This window comes from Peromyscus leucopus, chromosome 5 (assembly GCF_004664715.2).
Source record: "Peromyscus leucopus breed LL Stock chromosome 5, UCI_PerLeu_2.1, whole genome shotgun sequence".
NCBI classification, from domain to species: domain Eukaryota; kingdom Metazoa; phylum Chordata; class Mammalia; order Rodentia; family Cricetidae; genus Peromyscus; species Peromyscus leucopus.
Genome location: NC_051067.1, coordinates 138293330 through 138310825, shown reverse-complemented (window position 1 = coordinate 138310825; position 17496 = coordinate 138293330). Strand labels below are relative to the sequence as shown.

The window sequence follows — 17496 nt, the reverse complement described above, 5'->3', positions numbered from 1 at the left end:
TTAGTGACTTTGCAAAAAGCCAGCAGAAATCATTTCATAATTTTTTGCTTTTATTATTAGTATCGATAGTAATCAAAAGTCACCTCTATGGTGACTTGGCCAATTGGCAGTGTTTGCTGCCATTTTTAATAACTCAGACTGAATCTCATAGCAGTCTTGATTTTTTTTTCCCCTTTAAATTTCTTCAGCGTGTGACTATTTACAGTGCCATTTTCGGACACAGTATTCCCATGCAGGGTTAGCCCAGAGGCGTGGTGGATCCCTTGGTCCTTCTTGAGTGTGCTGGTCCTCAGGTTTTTTCCCTTCTTGTGCAGAGGCTCAGCATGTTACCCGAAGCCTCCCTCTGCCACTGCCGCCCCATGCTGGAGAAGGGCCTGTAGCTCAGATCTGGAGAGTAAGAGTGGTTTGGAGAAATTTCTCACAGGTCATTCGACTCTGTCCCCTGCCTCCAGCTTAGCCCCGCTTTATGTGATGTTGGCATTGCCTTTTCTTTTACTCTCTTTGGGATCCAAAAGTGGATTCTATTTAGAAACCTTTTTTATTTAGAACAAAGTCTTTGGCAGAATTCTTGGTGACACCAGCCAACTTTGCCCCTTTTGTCTGAGTAGACGTTTAATGAAGCTGCACAGAGAAGTCAGTTTTCCTGTCGGCAGGGTGGACCAGAGTTTGTGTCCCTGCTTTACTCCGCAGTCACTTGCCTTCTCTTCTAAGAGTGTGTGGATTTATTTCTGGGGTGTGGGAATCAGAGGGCGGCTCTGAAGTGGGTCCTCCCTCCTGTGGGTCACTGGGTTCCCACTTGGTTGGTCAGGCTCACAGCTGCGAGCACCTTTCCCCACGGATCGTCTCGCTGGCCCGCTGCAGTTCATTGAGTGTCCCGCTGTTGCCTCTGAGCAGTAGGAGCAGAGGAAAGGCCTCTGTGTGCCCTGCTTGTCTCTGCCCTGTGGCTAGGAAACAGGTAAGACTGGTGGGCAGAGTGGTGAAGACCGCGAGGTTTGCTCTGCCAGTCAGGTGCCCTGGCATCCCTGCCTGTCTGTCCGGCTCCATTTCTCTCCACCTCTCTGGAGCCCCCGGGTGGGTAGGTGTCCTGTTGCTCTCTCTCCCTGCCACCTAGCTGGCTGCCCAACTGGAAAGGCAGGTGGCCTTCCTCCGGGCCTGGTGGTTTTTCCTTTCTCTTTCTCTCTTTTCTTTTCTCTTCTTTTCTTTTCTTTCCTCTCCTTTCCTTTCCTCGTCTCTTCTCTTTTCTTTTAAATGTCTGTTTTGGATTCCTAAACTATCCCAGGGAACTTTTTAAAAGATTTATTTATTGATTTATTTATGTATGTATGTATGTATGTATGTATGTATGTATGTATGTATGTACACGGTGTTCTGCCTGCATGTGTCCCTTCAGGCCAGAAGAGGGCACCAGATATCATTACGGGTGGCTATGAGCCACCATGTGGGTGCTGGGAACTGAACTCATGACCTCTGGAAGAGCAGTCAGTGCTCTTAACCCCTGAGCCATCTCTCCAGCCCTCTTTCTTTCTTTTTTTAATGCAGATGGGGAAATATGAGGTGGCCTACCTCCTTCAAGATTTGGGAAGTTCTTCCTTCCTAACTCAACACAAGCATGACTTCAGTTATCACAGATGGAGCAATACCAGCCACAACACTTTTAAAGGCCAGCCTTATAAACCGATAGCTCATAGCCCATTTTTCAGCTACTGGGATGCCTGTCATTCATTGACATAGTTGGTTGTTCTTTTCTAAATTTAACTTTAAAAAGTATACAACCTGCTCATCAGAGGCTTAGAGTGAAGCCAGTGAGCTCCGCCAAGTTCTGCCAGTCCCCATTATTGCCCCTCTTCTTAGACCACCCCACTTGAACTGGGCTTTTGGAGAATGTGGCTGAATGACTTGGCCCAACTGAAAACCACCTGTTGTTAGCCACTCACCTTTGCTTTTATAGGAAGCTAACAGCAGCCCCTTGGAAACCAGAGATAACCTACTTGAAGAAATGTAATTGAACAAATGGGCAGAAAAAAATTGTTCTTCAGCTTGCATTATATAGTTGTGTAGCATGAATCTTAAAGGGTCTTATTAATAAAGTCAAACCCAGAGCCAGGTATTGGGTTAAAGCTGGACGATCAGAGAAGCAGAACAAGCCACAGCTTCCTCACCTCGCCAGTTCCTCAGCTGATCCTGTTTCCTCAGACTAGAGCCTTATAGAGACCAGAGCCTCTGATTCCTCATCCAAATGAATCTCAGCTGAACTGTGCTGCTCAAAAGCCTAAAAGCTTAACCAGCCTAGTTCCTGGAACTCACATCTTATATACCTTTCTGCTTTCTGCCATCACTTCCTGGGATTAGAGGCATGAGTCACCATGCCTAGCTGTTTCCAGTGTGGCTTTAAACTCACAGAAATCCAGATGGATCTCTGCCTCCCAAGTGATAGGATTAAAGGTGTGAGTGTGTGTCACCATTTTCTGGCCTCTGTGTCTATCTAGTGGCTGTTCTGTTCTCTGGCCCCAGATGAGTTTATTAGAGTGTACAATATTTTGGGGTACACAATACCACCACATAGTTGCAATGGTTTCCTTTCAGAACAAAAATTCTCTGATTTGTGTTCCCCATATCCAAGTTCACAGTTCCCCTCCTTGCTTATATGATTCAGTGGTGGTTTGTATTTCTTACTTTCTCGGTGGTAAGGGAGAGGAGAGGAAGGAGCGGGCAGAACCAAGTGGCTTGCCAGGACAGGTGCATCCATCTCCTTATCGGCTCTCAGAGGGGAGGGGAGGTACTGTCCGACTCTCCTCTGCAGGGATGCGAATCGGGTGATGAGCCATAGCAAGGCCCTGCTATTGCTCCTGAGAACCTCTGGTTTGTGGCTCTCACTGTGGCCAGCTTGTATTGCTGCTCAAGCTCTCATAGAGAGTCAATTTCTAAACACTAGGGGTCACCACACCTTAGCTGGCCTATATTTTCATTGTGGCAGCTTTACTCTAAATAGGGTTTTCTTTCTCTCTCTCTCTCTCTCTCTCTCTCTCTCTCTCTCTCTCTCTCACACACACACACACACACACACACACACACACACACACACACACAAGCAGTGTTATATTAAAAAGCCCTCTTGTGGACTGCCCCTGTGTGCCACAGCCTCCATGGTGCTCCAGATGTGTTGAAGTGTTTACCTGTACTCATCTGTAGGTTCTGTTGACAGTGGCTTAATGAGTTGTTGGGTGATGCTTTGTTAACCTCCTAAATATTGTAAATTCTTAGTGTGAGATTTGTTATACCTTTAGCATCTTTTTCAAAAGATACTAGCATCACATATATGTTACTGTTATTCATGATGCAGTAACTTATGAGAGTAAATCCCTTCAAAACAGTTTGAACTGTTAATATAGCACATTTGTCCTGTAGATGGAGTCTACAAAATCCTGAGACATATGACAGAGTTTTGTCAGGGAAGGGAACAAACACGCATGTCAGGATGGGGAGTCACGCAAGGATGAGCACTGGCGTTGCCTGTGTGGGGATTGGAGAGCCACAGGGACGTGCAGATGTCTGGATCACAGGAAAGAGAGAAGGGAAAACATGGATTGATGTGGTCAGATGGATCCAGTGGATCAGGATCTGTCTTTGAGGAGAGACTGATGAATTAGTGTTAAGGAAAGGGAAACTAAAGGCTTGGGGAAAACGAGGGAAAAGATGGGAAATCACCATGTTAAAGTTTTAAGAAGAATGGCAAAGTCTTAGAAATAGGTGCTTTACAAAGTGACAGGGAATTCCCTAACAAAACAGTGAGATCGCCCGGCAGTGGTGGCCATAGCTTCATCGTGGTAGGTTTTGTCATACTGCCTACCCCACCCCCTCCCAGCCCCCACGCCCCACCCCCACCCCCCACCAGCTCTCAGAGTTTCTGCTCAAGTAAGGAAAGGCGAGAAGTTTAGCTCAAAGCTTCTCTTTTGGGAACCTTGAGGAGGTGACTGTCCCTGCCTAGTTGTGTTGCAGTAAAAATAAACAGTTTCCACCTTGGAAGGTTGTGGCCAGATTTGCTGAGAGTCCACTCATTTCTATGACGTGCTTGTAAAGTTGCATTGGCTTGTTCACTATAGGTCAGTTTTCCCATTCTACTATTGAGTATTATTTGGTAGCTTAAAAAGTTAACCTGAAAATCCTTAAAAGTTTTATCTTTCAGTTCTTTGTGGAAAACGGAAATTTTTCTTAAAGTATATAGCTATCAGAGTAAGGAGCTGCATGCAGACTTTAGTAGAACAGAATGGGCGTGGGTACTGTTTCCGGGGTCATGGTTGGACTCTGTCTAGGGACAGTAGCCTTCTGGCCTTGCATGTCTTACTAACGTGGCCTCTCCTCTTTCTTTTCTAGGAAATAGTCTAGTAAGTTTAACCTTTCATTTATTTAGTCTTCATGGATTGATTGAGTACTTCCATTTAGATATGGTGAAACTCCGTCGATTTTTAGGTAAGTGATTCTAACCCTTTTAACAATAAGAGTATACAAGAATCTGTGTGGCTGTCAGTCAGCCATAACCGACTGTTCAGGATCATACAAGCCTGTAGCTGCACACCATATAGCAACATCTGGGTCAGTGACAGGCAGCATGTGTGACAGGCCATGGATCAGCTGGCCTTGAAGCCACATTCTTTTCTGATGCTCTCTGCTGTGACATGGTATTGAAATGCCTGGTGACTGGCTGAATTGAGGTGAATCTCTTAGAATGTGAACAATCTGAGTAGATAGCCACATGGAAAATGTCTATGGGTCACTCATAATTACCACTTTCAGTACTTGGATGTCCTTCTTGTATAGTAAAAATTTAGTGGGTTTTTTTTTTTTTTTTTCTAATTCAGTTATGATTCAAGAAGATTACCACAGTCAAAATCCTTACCACAATGCGGTCCATGCTGCAGACGTTACTCAGGCCATGCACTGTTACCTAAAGGAACCTAAGGTAAGTGGTGGGAACCAACTTCAGGTGACAGTCACCAGACAGTTTCTTTGGACATATGTTTCCATAAGTTAGTGTGGTTCAGCGCAAATTCAGAAGCTTTCTTCTGTAGGAGTAAGATCAAACTTGACTGGCTTTCTAGATGTGGCTGTAAGTGGAAGAACTAGAGAACTGTGCCCAGACATCTGAAAACCCTGGGCTCTGTGAGAGCGTTTGGCATGTGATTGAGTTCCCATGGGCTCTGCTCAGTAGAGATGTAGTTTTGTTTTCAAGTGCCCCCGTGTGAGACTGTTGGACGTGCTGACGCAGAGCCTGAGGCCTGAAAAAGCATTCTTCCACCTGTTCTGGAGATGCTCAAGCCCACATGATAACAGTACTGTTCTTCTGGTCCCTGGCAGTTCATAGTAAGAGCCTGCCTTTAAGGCAGGAGTGGTGGCTAACACCTGTAAATCCCAGGATACTGACATCTTACATAAAAATGATGATGGCCCTTGTAGTAGCCGTTACAGAGGAAAATACACATGCTGCCAGCCAACAGCCAAACACCAGAATTTCACTGAAGGAATGTCACCTCTTAGTAGTTTTCTGTTTTATTGAAAAGGGCCCCGAAGATAGTTTTACAGATAGATACAAATGAATCTGACTTTCAGATACTTTAAGAGTTGTAGTTTCTTATTTCACAAAACTCAGACATTACTAGAATCCATAGCCATTTAGTAACACTTGTCTTCATAAAAATCCCTTCTAGACAGGTGGGGTGGTTCATGCTTGTAAGTACTTGGGAGGCTGAATCCAAAGGATGCAAAGTTCAAGGGTTACGTACATACACTCTAAACATTGTGTTCAGGGCTGGAATCATAGCCTCTGCTGTTAACTTGACCCATACCCAGAATCACCTGGTATGAGGGAACCTCAAAACTGAAGATTGTCCAACTCAGGTTGGCCTGTGCCCATGTCCGTGAAGTATTTTCTTAGTTGTTAATTGATAGAAGAAGATCCAGCCCAGTGATAGGTGGTGCCATCCCTAGGCAAGTGGGCCTGGGCTGTATGAGAAGTGTACCTGAGCAGGCCAGTAAGCAGCATCCCTCCATGGTTTCTGCTTCAAGCTCCCACCCCGAGTTCCTGCTTCGGCTTCCACTGATGGTGAATGTAGCCTGGAGAGTAAGAAGAAATGAACTTTCCTCTCCACACCACATGGGTTAGTGTTTTAGCACAGTAATGGGGATGAAGACTAGGGCAGCTGGGGAGATAGTTCACTGGGTTAAAGTGCTTGCCTCACGAGCCTGAGGGCCTGGGTTTGCATCCCTAGAACCTGTAGGAGTTGGATGCGTAGCATCTGTGCCCTCGCGTGTCTGTAACCCCAGCACTCCTACAGAGATGGGAGGCTGGGGCTTGGCAGGACAGCTGTCCTGGCGTGTGTGTGTGTGTGTGTGTGTGTGTGTGTGTGTGTGTGTGTGTGTGTGTGTGTGAAGAACAGAGACCCATGTCTCAGATGAGGATGGGTGAGTGAGATCCAACACTTGAGCTTGTCCTTAGACTTCCACATTTTGTACATGCCGTAGCAAGTACACACACACATTCATACACGTGAATGTGCACATGCATTTACACACATACACACATACCATTGAATTACTTATATTTGTTATAAAGTTCTCTTTCTAGTAAAAGTTTTAAACAGAAACATTATATTTTTAATCATTTTTCTGCTATAAATATGCGATTTGCTTTTATATTTCCCCACAGACTTCATTATTATTACTGTGTATTGGGGGGAGGGGCATGAATATGCCCCAGTTGGAGTGGAGAATGGAAGCCTGACTTTTAGGAGTCGGTTCTTTACTTCCCAGAATTTCTGGGGATTGAACGAAGGTTCTCAGGCCTAGGGCAAGTGCTCTTACCCACCAGGCTGTCTTCAACCCTCCCACGGAATTTTTAAAAATTCAGTTGTTTCTTTGTGTCATTTTTTTTTTTTTTACCTGAGATTGTAAAATTATGTGGGGTCATGTAGCAATTTTGCAGTAAATCTGAGATACCACTTTCTTCCAGCAAGGTACTTCACTGTTATTTACCACCTCCTCTTATCATAAGAATGTAATACTTTACCATGTTGCTTAATGAAAGACATGGCATTCCATTTATAACCCCATGCCCATTCATAAATTCGGTGTTTGTTAGGTATATACTCCCATGCTCATTCATAAATTCGGTGTTTGTTAGGTGTATACTCCCATGCTCATTCATTTGAGTCACAGGAGAGATGGCTTGCTTCATAGTCCACCTTCTGTTCATCTTTTAGTGCTTTCAGAAGTTTGCTTTGAGGGCTGGGGGTTTAGATCATTTGGTAGAATGCTTCCTTAGCTTGCCAGAAAGGCATAGGTTCAGTCCTACACACCTTATAAAACTGGGCGTGATGGTACCCATGTGTAATCCCAGCATTCTGAAGAGGGGGGCAGGAGGATCCGAATCTGTTCAGAGTCACCCTTAGCTACATAGTGAGTTCAAGGCCAGCCTGGGCTATGTGAGGCTTTTGTCTCAAAAAACATTTCGTTGACAACTGGTCAGAGAGCAGAGAAGTACTATAGACTGACTGTTCAACCATAAATAGGACATTTATATCAGATCATATCCCTTCTGTGCAAGACTCGGGAACCATGGAGAAAGAGGGACCTGATAAACTGTAAGAGCCAGAGGTCAGAAAGGGCCTGGGCAAAAGTCTTATGGATACGGCAGGACGAGTCATGAACTCACAGCAGCCATGTTTGCCTCCACAGGACCTCCACAAGATCAAGTCAGCTTTCTAAGTGGAATCAGGAGAGACAGCTTGCTCTTGGGCAGGGACAGTTTCCTCTAAGGGTTGAACACACTGCAGAGGATGGCTTCCCACCCATGAGTTCTGAGCAGCACAGATTAGACTGGGGTGGATTACTTCTTTAAAAAGAGAACATGGAGTTTGTAGGGGAAGTGAGAGGTGGATCTGGGAGGAGGTAAGGGCAAGAGTTGGGCAAGTATGAGCAACTCACATTATATACAGGTATGAAATTCTCAAAGAATTAATAAAAATAGGCTTTTAAGTTTGATTTTTAAACCCTTTGCATATTCTGAAGAAGTCATTTTCTTTACTAACTTTGCCATATTTATTGAGGTCGAGCATGTACTAACTGTATGATACAAAGAGAAATCATATATGTTCTCTACCTCACAGGGCTGGGGCGGTGATCACTGTCTCACAAACCAGTCCCTGGACAGCAGAATTAAAACACCAACTCCTGAAGGGTTTTCTCTGACCTTCCTACACATGTCAGGGCACGTGTCTCCCCACCCAACCCCAATAATAAATCAAAAATTAAAAGATACTTTGTAGCTTCCTAGATGCAAGCACTCAGTGACATGTGACTGAGATAAACCTCAACACATAGGTAGAAAAAGGTTTCTTCTGGCCTGGGAAGGAAATACCCAAATTTGAATGTAAATTTATTTATAATCTCTTTGAAGTTTTTGTAACGCCCTCATCTCTCTCATGTGTTAGCATTATCAGTGATTTATGCTCAGAAAGTTTTGCTGTTGGATTACAAGGTTGTACAAGCTCAAATTATCTTAAAGTAAACCTAAATAAAAATCGGATCAAATGAGTGCTGCTATGGCCGGACTTGTGAAGAAGGGCTGTGGACACACATGTGTCCTTTGCCAGGGCTAGGGCTGAAGGGAAGAGCAAGGAGATGGTACAGTGTGGGTCCCTGGAGATGGGCCTTACAGGATGAGAACGGGTTTTCCAGAAAGGGCTGCCTCATGAGAGATGGTGGTGATAGACTCAAGGTTTTTATTACTAAAATTTTTCATCAGCTAATAATGGATTTTTAGCTATGGTTATTTTGTTGGTTAAGTTTGGTGATAATTACTAGACTGAAGTTACATTGCAGTCAATGAAATTCCTTTTCTGGCATGACTTCACTGTCCTGAATGTGGCCATCCATTGGCAGAATGAAAATACACAACCCTGTTTGTCAGTTGAGAGTCAGTTGCTTCTGAGGAGGAGGAGGAGGAGGAGGAGGAGGAGGAGGAGGAGGAGGAGGAGGAGGAGGAGGGAGTCCCTGTCTTAGCTGTTTTAGCTGTGTGGTGAAGTGAGGCAGAGTCAGGATAAGCTCTGTCCATCAGGCAGTAGCACCATGCATCCCAGTTCTGGCTGCACTGTCCCCTAAGTCACTGCCTGGCAGGCTCTTGATGGCACTAAGGGGCACCTGAAAAATTACCAGGTAGAAGAGGAGACCCACCACCCCCACTGGCTCCTAGTGGTACAGAGTGTATTTCAGGTGTGTTGGTGATTAATTACTATTCTTCTTATTAATTAATTATTCTTTTGTTACACTCTAGCTTGCCAATTCTGTAACTCCTTGGGATGTCTTGCTGAGCTTAATTGCAGCTGCTACTCATGATCTGGATCACCCAGGTGTTAATCAGCCTTTCCTTATCAAAACCAACCATTATTTGGCAACTTTATACAAGGTTAGTACAGTTTCATTGAGAATTTATTTGTTTTGTTTTGTTTAGTATGTGCTTAAAATCCAGCACTGAGGAGAAAGAGACAAGAGGATCCCTTGAGTTCACTAACTGACCAGCCCCACTTAATCCATGAGGCCCAGGCCAGTGAGAGACCCTCTCAGAAAACTGTGGATGACTCCTGAGGAACGTCATCCAAGGTTGATCACTGGCCTCTACATACGTGCTCATGTGCTCACACCACAAATGCACTCACCCACCCACAAACATACACACACATACACATGAATAAATTAACAATACTTTAATACTTTGCATTCCATGCTATTTAGTGTTTTAAGGAAATAAAAGTAGTGGAAGCAAATTTCCAATGAACATTAAAGCTTTAACCAAGTTGATATTGCTGACAAGTAGTTTTTTATGTTCAGAAATGACTGTCAGGTAACCGAGAAACCCTTTTTATAGAATACCTCAGTCCTGGAAAATCACCACTGGAGATCAGCAGTGGGCTTGTTGAGAGAATCTGGTTTGTTCTCACATTTGCCACTGGAGAGCAGGTAAGTTGGATTAAGACAAATGTATTGCCTATGGAAATAAAGTTAGTAATTAAGCTAGTTTATAAAGGTTTGAAAAATATGTTATTAGTCAGGTGTTCCATAGTTTTCAGTTTTTGTTAAACTGGGTGTATCTTTTTAAAAATGATCAAAATTGTGGAGCTGGAGAAAGGGCTCAGAAGTTAAGAGCATCTGCTGTTCTTGGAGAGGATCTGGGTTCAGTTCCCAGCACCCACATGCTGACTCCCAGACATCCACTCCCGGCACATACACATAAATAGGGGTCAAATACTCATACCGTTAAAATCCAGAGTTCTGTCAAAATTCTGTTGTGTAGGTGCCCCTGGTGTTTCGTTGGCTGTTTGCATCTCTTTGAATATTGTCAACCTCCACACACAGTGGTTCGGTGGCTTTTCTTAACTTTTCATACTTTGCTGGCAAAGGCTTCAGATCTGGGCCTGAAAGCTCACACCAAAAGTGGACACTGCATAGCCAGACTCCTTCCAGCCTCAGGACACCTTCAGAGCCAACGCAACACTACCTATCAGGAGGCCCTGTGCCTGCACGTGTAGTCAGGCAAAAGAGTGAATGAAAAGAACAGTATAAAAGAGCTTAGAAAAAGCAGTGTGATACTAAACAGGCCGTTCTGGTGGCCTGATAAAACACTAATGTGAGTTAGTCCAGTGTGATAGTGGTGGCAGAAACCTCTCCTGGCCTGCCAGGGTGGCCTTCTGTCACTTGGTTTTAAATATTCAATATTGTGTTTGTCTTCACCTCTTTAACGTTTTTTTTTATTATTATTATTATTTAATTTATTATATAATTTAATTTTACATATCAGCCACGGATTCCCATCCTCCCTCCTCCAGTCCCCCAGCCCATCCCCCATTCCCATCTCCTCCAGGGTAAGGACTCCCCTGGGGATTCAGCTCAGCCTGGTAGATTCAGTCCAGGCAGGTCCAGTCCCCTCCTCCCTTCGCCCAGACTGAGACAAGTGTCCCTGCATAGGCCCCAGGTTCCAAATAGCCAGCTTTAACTGTTTTCTAAATTGTGAAATTGTGTTGTTATTGTTGAAAACACAAAGATAAGCTTAACTGTAACCTTGTTAAGGACAGATTTTTTTTATTTAAGTGTCTTTCTCTTGTTATCTCACACGAGGCAGTTTTTAAAATGATTTAGTGTATCTGCTACCTGTATTAACATATTACATTTTCCCTCCAGAAAATTCAAATATACTTATATAAATAATTGACTTTTCATTTTTTTTTTAATGTGTATGGATGGGTGTTTTGCCTACTTGTATTCACATTTATGTGTGCCTGGTGCCCCAGAACCAGGAGAGAGTGAGGGACTCCCTGAAACTGGAGTTACTGTGTAGGTAGTATATGTGGGAGTTGGGAATCATCTAAGTCCCCTGGAAGAAGAGTCTATGCCCTTGTCCACTAAGCCATCTCTCTGGCTACTTGATTAAACTGCTGAGCAGACTTTTATTAGGATTTCTGAAGCACCTTTCTCAAGTGTCTCAGTGGATAGTTGAATGGGCTGGCGTTTTCTCTCTCTGAATGTTCTGACTTCTAAGTCATTTGGTGTACGCATGGATTTCTAAGAAAATAAGAAAATTCTTAAGAATTTCTCAAGTGGCACTCCAGTGTTACACTGACTGTTTCCCTTTTAAGTGAATAATTACACTTTGGCTGACAGAAAAAGACATTCCTTTGGAATATTTGCATAGTGATATTTCCCTGTAAACTTAGTTTGACTTTTGATTATTTTAATAGTTTTTAAAAATGCATTCTTCCCAATACTTTTTTTTATATATCAAGTTTAAAGCAACTGACAGGGTATCTTAGGGTTTTGTAAAGCTTTCTGAATATTTAAGTTTAAGGGGGAAAATGAACTGAAAGTACTCAGTGTCTTTTTCTATGTCTCTAATTGCAGGCAGCAGATGGAGACTCAGATAGGTGCTTTGATCCTAGCCACAGACATCAGTCGCCAGAACGAGTACCTGTCACTGTTCAGATCTCACCTGGACAGAGGTGACTTACACCTTGACGATGGCAGACATAGGCATTTGGTTCTACAGGTAAGGTTCACACTGCAAAGATTGTTTCCAGGGTAACTCATGTGATGGGCAGAGCAAAAAGGAAATCCTGTAGCAGCATATTTTTTTCAGGGTAAGTTGGAAGGGCAGAGAAGTTCCTCAGTTAGCACACTCCCTTCCAGAGGGACATGCTGGAGAAGCGTCTGGCTTTGTTACTTTCATCCCCGAGTTTCTGATGAAGAGTGAAGAAGGGCACCCAGTCATCAACGGCTTTCTGTTCTGATGAATTCTCACATTAAGGGGGGCAAGGTAGATGGTTTCTCTGGTTTGTTGGTACTTTATGACTGACCCAGCCGCTGCCTCCCTGGGATTGTCGAGGGCAGTTCTAGTTGAACAGGCTTAGCACCCTCTCAGCATTTCTGCACAGTGATTGGCAGATCGGTGGCAGCATCAAGTTAATGTAGCCGTGAGTTTTCGTTCACAGTAGTTTCCTCTTGGCTGGCTTCCATTTTACTTGGTTCTGGATCCCAGGCACACTAAGCACATGCCCTACACCTGAGCTACCAGCCCAGTGCTCCTTTCTCTTTTCGGTGTTCTTCCCATTGTTGGAGTTTATTGAAACCTGGTACAACTAAGAGCTTTTCTCCCTTAACCCAGTTTTAATATTTTGTTTGCTAGATGGCCTTGAAATGTGCTGATATTTGTAACCCATGTCGGAGCTGGGAACTGAGCAAGCAGTGGAGTGAAAAAGTGACGGAGGAATTCTTCCACCAAGGCAGGTCACAGCACTGTGGGTAACATCAGAGCCCAGCCATTCAGAAGAGCCTCGCCCTGGACGCATCATGTTTAACAGCTGTTCCTAGTCCATGTGTGCATGACCATACAAAGTAGGCTGCAGGCTTGACTGCAGAAAGATGGCTCTGAAGTCACGCCGTCCCTTTGCCTGTGAGCATGTCAGGCATGCTTGAAAATACTGACAGAATTAGTCTCGGGAGGAACACCTAGTAAAAAGTCCTCTATTTGGTTCATTTAGTGATACCAGTTCGGCAAGCTTTCTGTGTGTCGCTAACTTTGCGTTCAATCCTCTCGTAAGGATTGTGTAATGTTCTTCCAGTAAATTTACAGATACAGTGAAGGTATTTGTTACAGATTTAGACAGCAGATCTGTTCCATCTTAACATTTCCCTTTGTTTTAATTTATAGGTGACATAGAAAAAAAGTACCATTTGGGTGTGAGTCCACTCTGTGACCGTCAGACCGAGTCGATTGCCAACATCCAGATTGGTAACTATGCACATTTAGTTGCGGCTTGTTCAAAAAAATTATACTCATTTTGATTTTGTTAAGACTAGACTAGAAAATCATTCAAAACAAAGTATTCAGCTTATGCTCATTCTAGTTTGTAGGAGAGTTGAGGAACTCTTAACCATTGTCACCTGTTCCCTCTCTCTGCCAGCCCCTCCTGTCTGCCTCCTAGACTCGTTTCTTGAAGGTTCAAATGTCCCTTCCTCCAGAAGCCACCTTCCTGTCCCCAGGCAGACAGTCCCTCTGTCGGGCTCCCCAAGTGTACACACGTATCACACACGCATTCCCAAGTGTACACACGTATCACACACGCATTCCTCGCTTTTGACTTTGTTGCCCAGCCGCCTGTCACCACTGCCCCAGAGGTGGGAAGCACTTTAGAACTGAGGGGACTAAGTGTGTACTGGAAATTACACAGACTCTTCCGTGATCGCCACTGGAAGTGGAGGAAGATGGCTGGATGACACTCAAGAGTTACCGTAGAATGTATGTTAAGCAGCTGAGGTTGGGAGGGCCTTAGAGTTTAGATTGAACATAGTGAAATGGGTTGATAAATGTCAGGAAGGTGAAGTTTCTAGAAATTCGGGGCTAGCACAGGCATAATGCGGTGGGAGAATGCAGCAGCAGCAGCAACAGCAGCAACAGCAGCAGCAGCAGCAGCAGCAGCAGCAGCAGCAGCAGCACCTTGATGCCCCTGATCACAAAGCATCGTCCTGTAGGGCAGAGGGACTGACTTGAGAGTCAGAGATGCAGACAACAGGCACAGCTTGCGGGAGTGCCCTGGTGCTGAGCCTGTAGGAGTCGCCATTGGCTCCTGTGGCTGAGGCTGTACTCTGGATTTCCTCTTGGTGGAGCTAATGAGACAGTGAACAAATCGGCTGTCTGATTTTCAAGGATTCCCAAGTCCAAAGAATAGGTGAAATATGCAAGCTTGGCGAAGGGGTAGTCCCTTTAATGTCGTCTTGCCTGAGGAAATTACCCTCTAGTCTAAAGAGGATTTCCATGGCTCAGCTGCTCCAGAGCTGTTGGAAGCACCCACATCAGGTGGCTCTCCCGTAACTCCAGCTCTAGGGACTCTGACTCCCTCTCCTGGCCTGTCTCTGAGCACACTCAAACACATATGAAGGCACTCAGCACACACACATGAATAAAAATATGTGGTTTTTTGAGCCATGATTTTAGCTGGGCATGACTATACATGGCTATAATCTCACCATTTTCGGAGTGGAGGAGGGTCAGAAGTTCAAGGTCATCCTTAGCTATATAGGGATATGTCATACTCAAAGAACAAAACAAGGGCTGGCAAGATGGCTCAGTGGTGAATGTACCTGCCATCAGGCCTGACAGTCTGAGTGTGACCCTGGGACCCACATGGCTTAGGACAGAACCAACTCCCGCAGGCTGGCCTCTGACCTCTGACCTCCCCGTGTGCATTGTGCTGGTCTCACTTTAGTCATTTTTTCAAAAACTAGTCTCATGATTCTTAGACCATGGCTACTCAGGAGTTCTGACATTTGTATAAATACTAAGCCACGCCAGGTGTGACATCCCATCCCTGAGGAGTGAAGCGGTCACCAGTGAGCCCCTCTTGGCCTTGAGTTGTGTTCTGTCCTAGTAACCTTAGAGTTGGTGTGGCCACCATCCATTAGCTTAAGTAGGATGTGGTTGTTGAGCTGAGAGTCAGGAAAGGCGGGATAATGTTGGCCAGCTCACTCTGGTTAGAGCACCACCCAGTTACCCAAGAGAACCAGATTTGTAAATGACATCTGCACACCCCCAGACCTTTTGAAAAATGATATTCTGGTAATACTTGCGTGGAACTGAAGAACATTAAAACTAGATGTTTTAAAGATCAATTCAAGATATGTATACTAATGACTTTCCCCCTGTTTCTCAAGGTTTTATGACTTACCTAGTGGAGCCTTTATTTACGGAGTGGGCCAGGTTTTCAGACACGAGGCTGTCACAGACAATGCTCGGACATGTGGGGCTCAATAAAGCCAGCTGGAAGGGGCTGCAAAGACAGCAGCCCAGCGGCGAGGACGCCACTGCTGCATTTGAGTTGAACTCACAGTCACTAACTCAGGAAAATCGATTATCATAGCCCTGAACCAGTGGGGAGAACGCCCTCCTGCAAGAGTGGAACTGTGAAATGGGAAGAACTGGTTCTGCCTGCCGGGTTTCCAGGGAACTGATGCCAGCATTATTTATTATTGAGTTTTTCTCTGTTGGATCGTTTGAGCCCACTTTTTAATGATAAGCCTGAATATACAGCAATATGCATCTGGCTTTTGTGTGAGACCTTGAATATACGAAGCTCAGCAGGAGAACCAGAAAGGATTAACAGAGGAAGACTTGCTGCTGATTTCACAGCATGTGTCCTCCAAGCTCTGAAACTTGAACCGAATCTCAGCAGCAATCTTGGTCTACCTGTCTGATACAGCAGCGCATCCGTCCCTTCCACTATTTTCTCTCTGAGAAAACAGAAATGTGAAGTGCCCAGCCTCTGCTGCCTCTGGCAAGACTCAAATGTTTACAAATCAACTCTGAAATACTGGTTCTAAATTGCCTTGGAGCATGATTGTGAAGGAACCACTGCGACATTCACGCTCAAACTGGAGCCTGCAGCTCTCCCGTGGTTTGCCTTTTTCCTTCTTTGGATGCCCTCAGAGCCTCTCGTTCGCTGTTTTGTCTTGAGCACTGGAGAGGGAGTGTTATCACCGGGCACCGAGTGTTTCACTCCAGTGCTGTTGGGCAGTGCAGATTTTGAACTGCGTTTGTAATGGGGCGGGAGGGAGGGATCACCAGTGTCCTGGCTGTGTCCAGACTGCAGTGAAGGCACTGCATGTTGTTTTCACTACTGTACACTTGACCTGCACATGCAAGGAAAAGGTGGACTCTTGAACACACCATCTCAGCTCAGGGTATTTGCCAGTCCGAAATAAAGTGGGATAGGGAAGTGTGTCCTTCAGATCAAGGGAACCAAAGTCCCTTTCGCTGCAGTGCGTGAGAGGTATGTTGTGTGACTGTGTGTGTGTGTTTGCGTGCATGTTTGTGCATGTATGGCTGTGCATGTTCTGTCCATCCATGTGGGAAGGGATTGGAAATGTAAGCTTTTATTTATTGTTTTAGAATGTGACCTAGTGAGCAGCCACATGGGGGAGGGGAAGGTGGGTCAAGCTGAAGGATGCTCCAGTTGCCTTAAACTATGCACAAAGCTAAGTGACCAAACTTCTCGTTTTGATTGGAAAAGTGCATTGTTTTCTTGTCCCTCCCTTTGATGAGACGTTATGCTTTGGTGGGCTTTTTGATGTGAATAGACGTTTTCTAGGATAAAATTTAAGGACTAATTTTAGACAAAACATTCCACTTTTGTAATTTGTTTTCAGTGGTTTTATGTAGAGCAAGCACAACTGTAATCTAGTTTGAGAAACGGTGCTTTCTTTTAGTTCATTTGTATTTCCCTTGTTACTGTAAAAGACTGTTTATTAATTATGTTTACAGTTTGTTGCAACAGCCATCTTGGGAGGAAGCTTGAGTGGAAAGCCATTTGTCAAAGGCTTTGCCGTACTCATTTAAACGTGCCTGTTGCTGTTAACTTTTGATGAATAAAAACCGGTCTTTTCTCATTTTTATCTTTGCATTGTACCTTCCCACTCAATCCTTTGGAAATCATGTGCTGAATTTCTAGGTGGTCAGTCAGCCATTGGTCCATTCACTCCTGGGTATTCTGCAGTCTAAGCTGTGTGCAGACACCTCCTCTGGCTTATGTGGCCTTACTCTCTGCACCCTACAAGTGCGGCAAGGCCTGGTTCAGTTTGATCAGTCTTGCCTAGTGTGGATGATACTTGACTTCAAAGCATTTTGTTCCCGCAATTGGGAATTGCCTAGGAAAGTGCACCTTGGAAAGGGTTGAAAGTATCAGCTGTGTTTATGTTGGCCTTCTTAAAGCAACATAACCAACAGCCACTCACTGTTTTTTTGAGACAGGGTCTCCCCAGTCTCAGGTGGCCTCAAACTCATGCAGATCTCCCTGCTTCTGTCTCCTGGGATTAAAGGTGTGTACCTTTAATTTTCCATGTCAGTTAAGAGTGGCCTTTCTGCCTTCCCAGGCCTAATTCACTAAAAGGGATATAGTGCAAACT

The 17496-nt window shown here is 44.6% G+C and overlaps 1 protein-coding gene across 3 annotated transcripts in view; it reads left to right on the top strand.

The window, feature by feature from the left end:
• The window catches only part of Pde7a (phosphodiesterase 7A), an 84654-nt gene that overhangs the window by 65658 nt on the left and 1500 nt on the right, over positions 1-17496 (top strand). For 2 of the 3 annotated variants that reach the window (XM_028864521.2, XM_028864522.2), the window contains exons 6-13: positions 4372-4467; positions 4857-4957; positions 9326-9457; positions 9917-10008; positions 11944-12088; positions 12725-12821; positions 13250-13330; positions 15250-16986. In XM_028864521.2, the coding sequence (XP_028720354.1) occupies positions 4372-4467; positions 4857-4957; positions 9326-9457; positions 9917-10008; positions 11944-12088; positions 12725-12821; positions 13250-13330; positions 15250-15455 (950 nt within the window). In that variant the 3' untranslated portion in view covers positions 15456-16986. Of the gene's footprint in view, positions 1-4371; positions 4468-4856; positions 4958-9325; positions 9458-9916; positions 10009-11943; positions 12089-12724; positions 12822-13249; positions 13331-15249; positions 16987-17496 lie in introns of those variants that run through there. The other variant, XR_005091695.1, reaches the window with a different exon arrangement.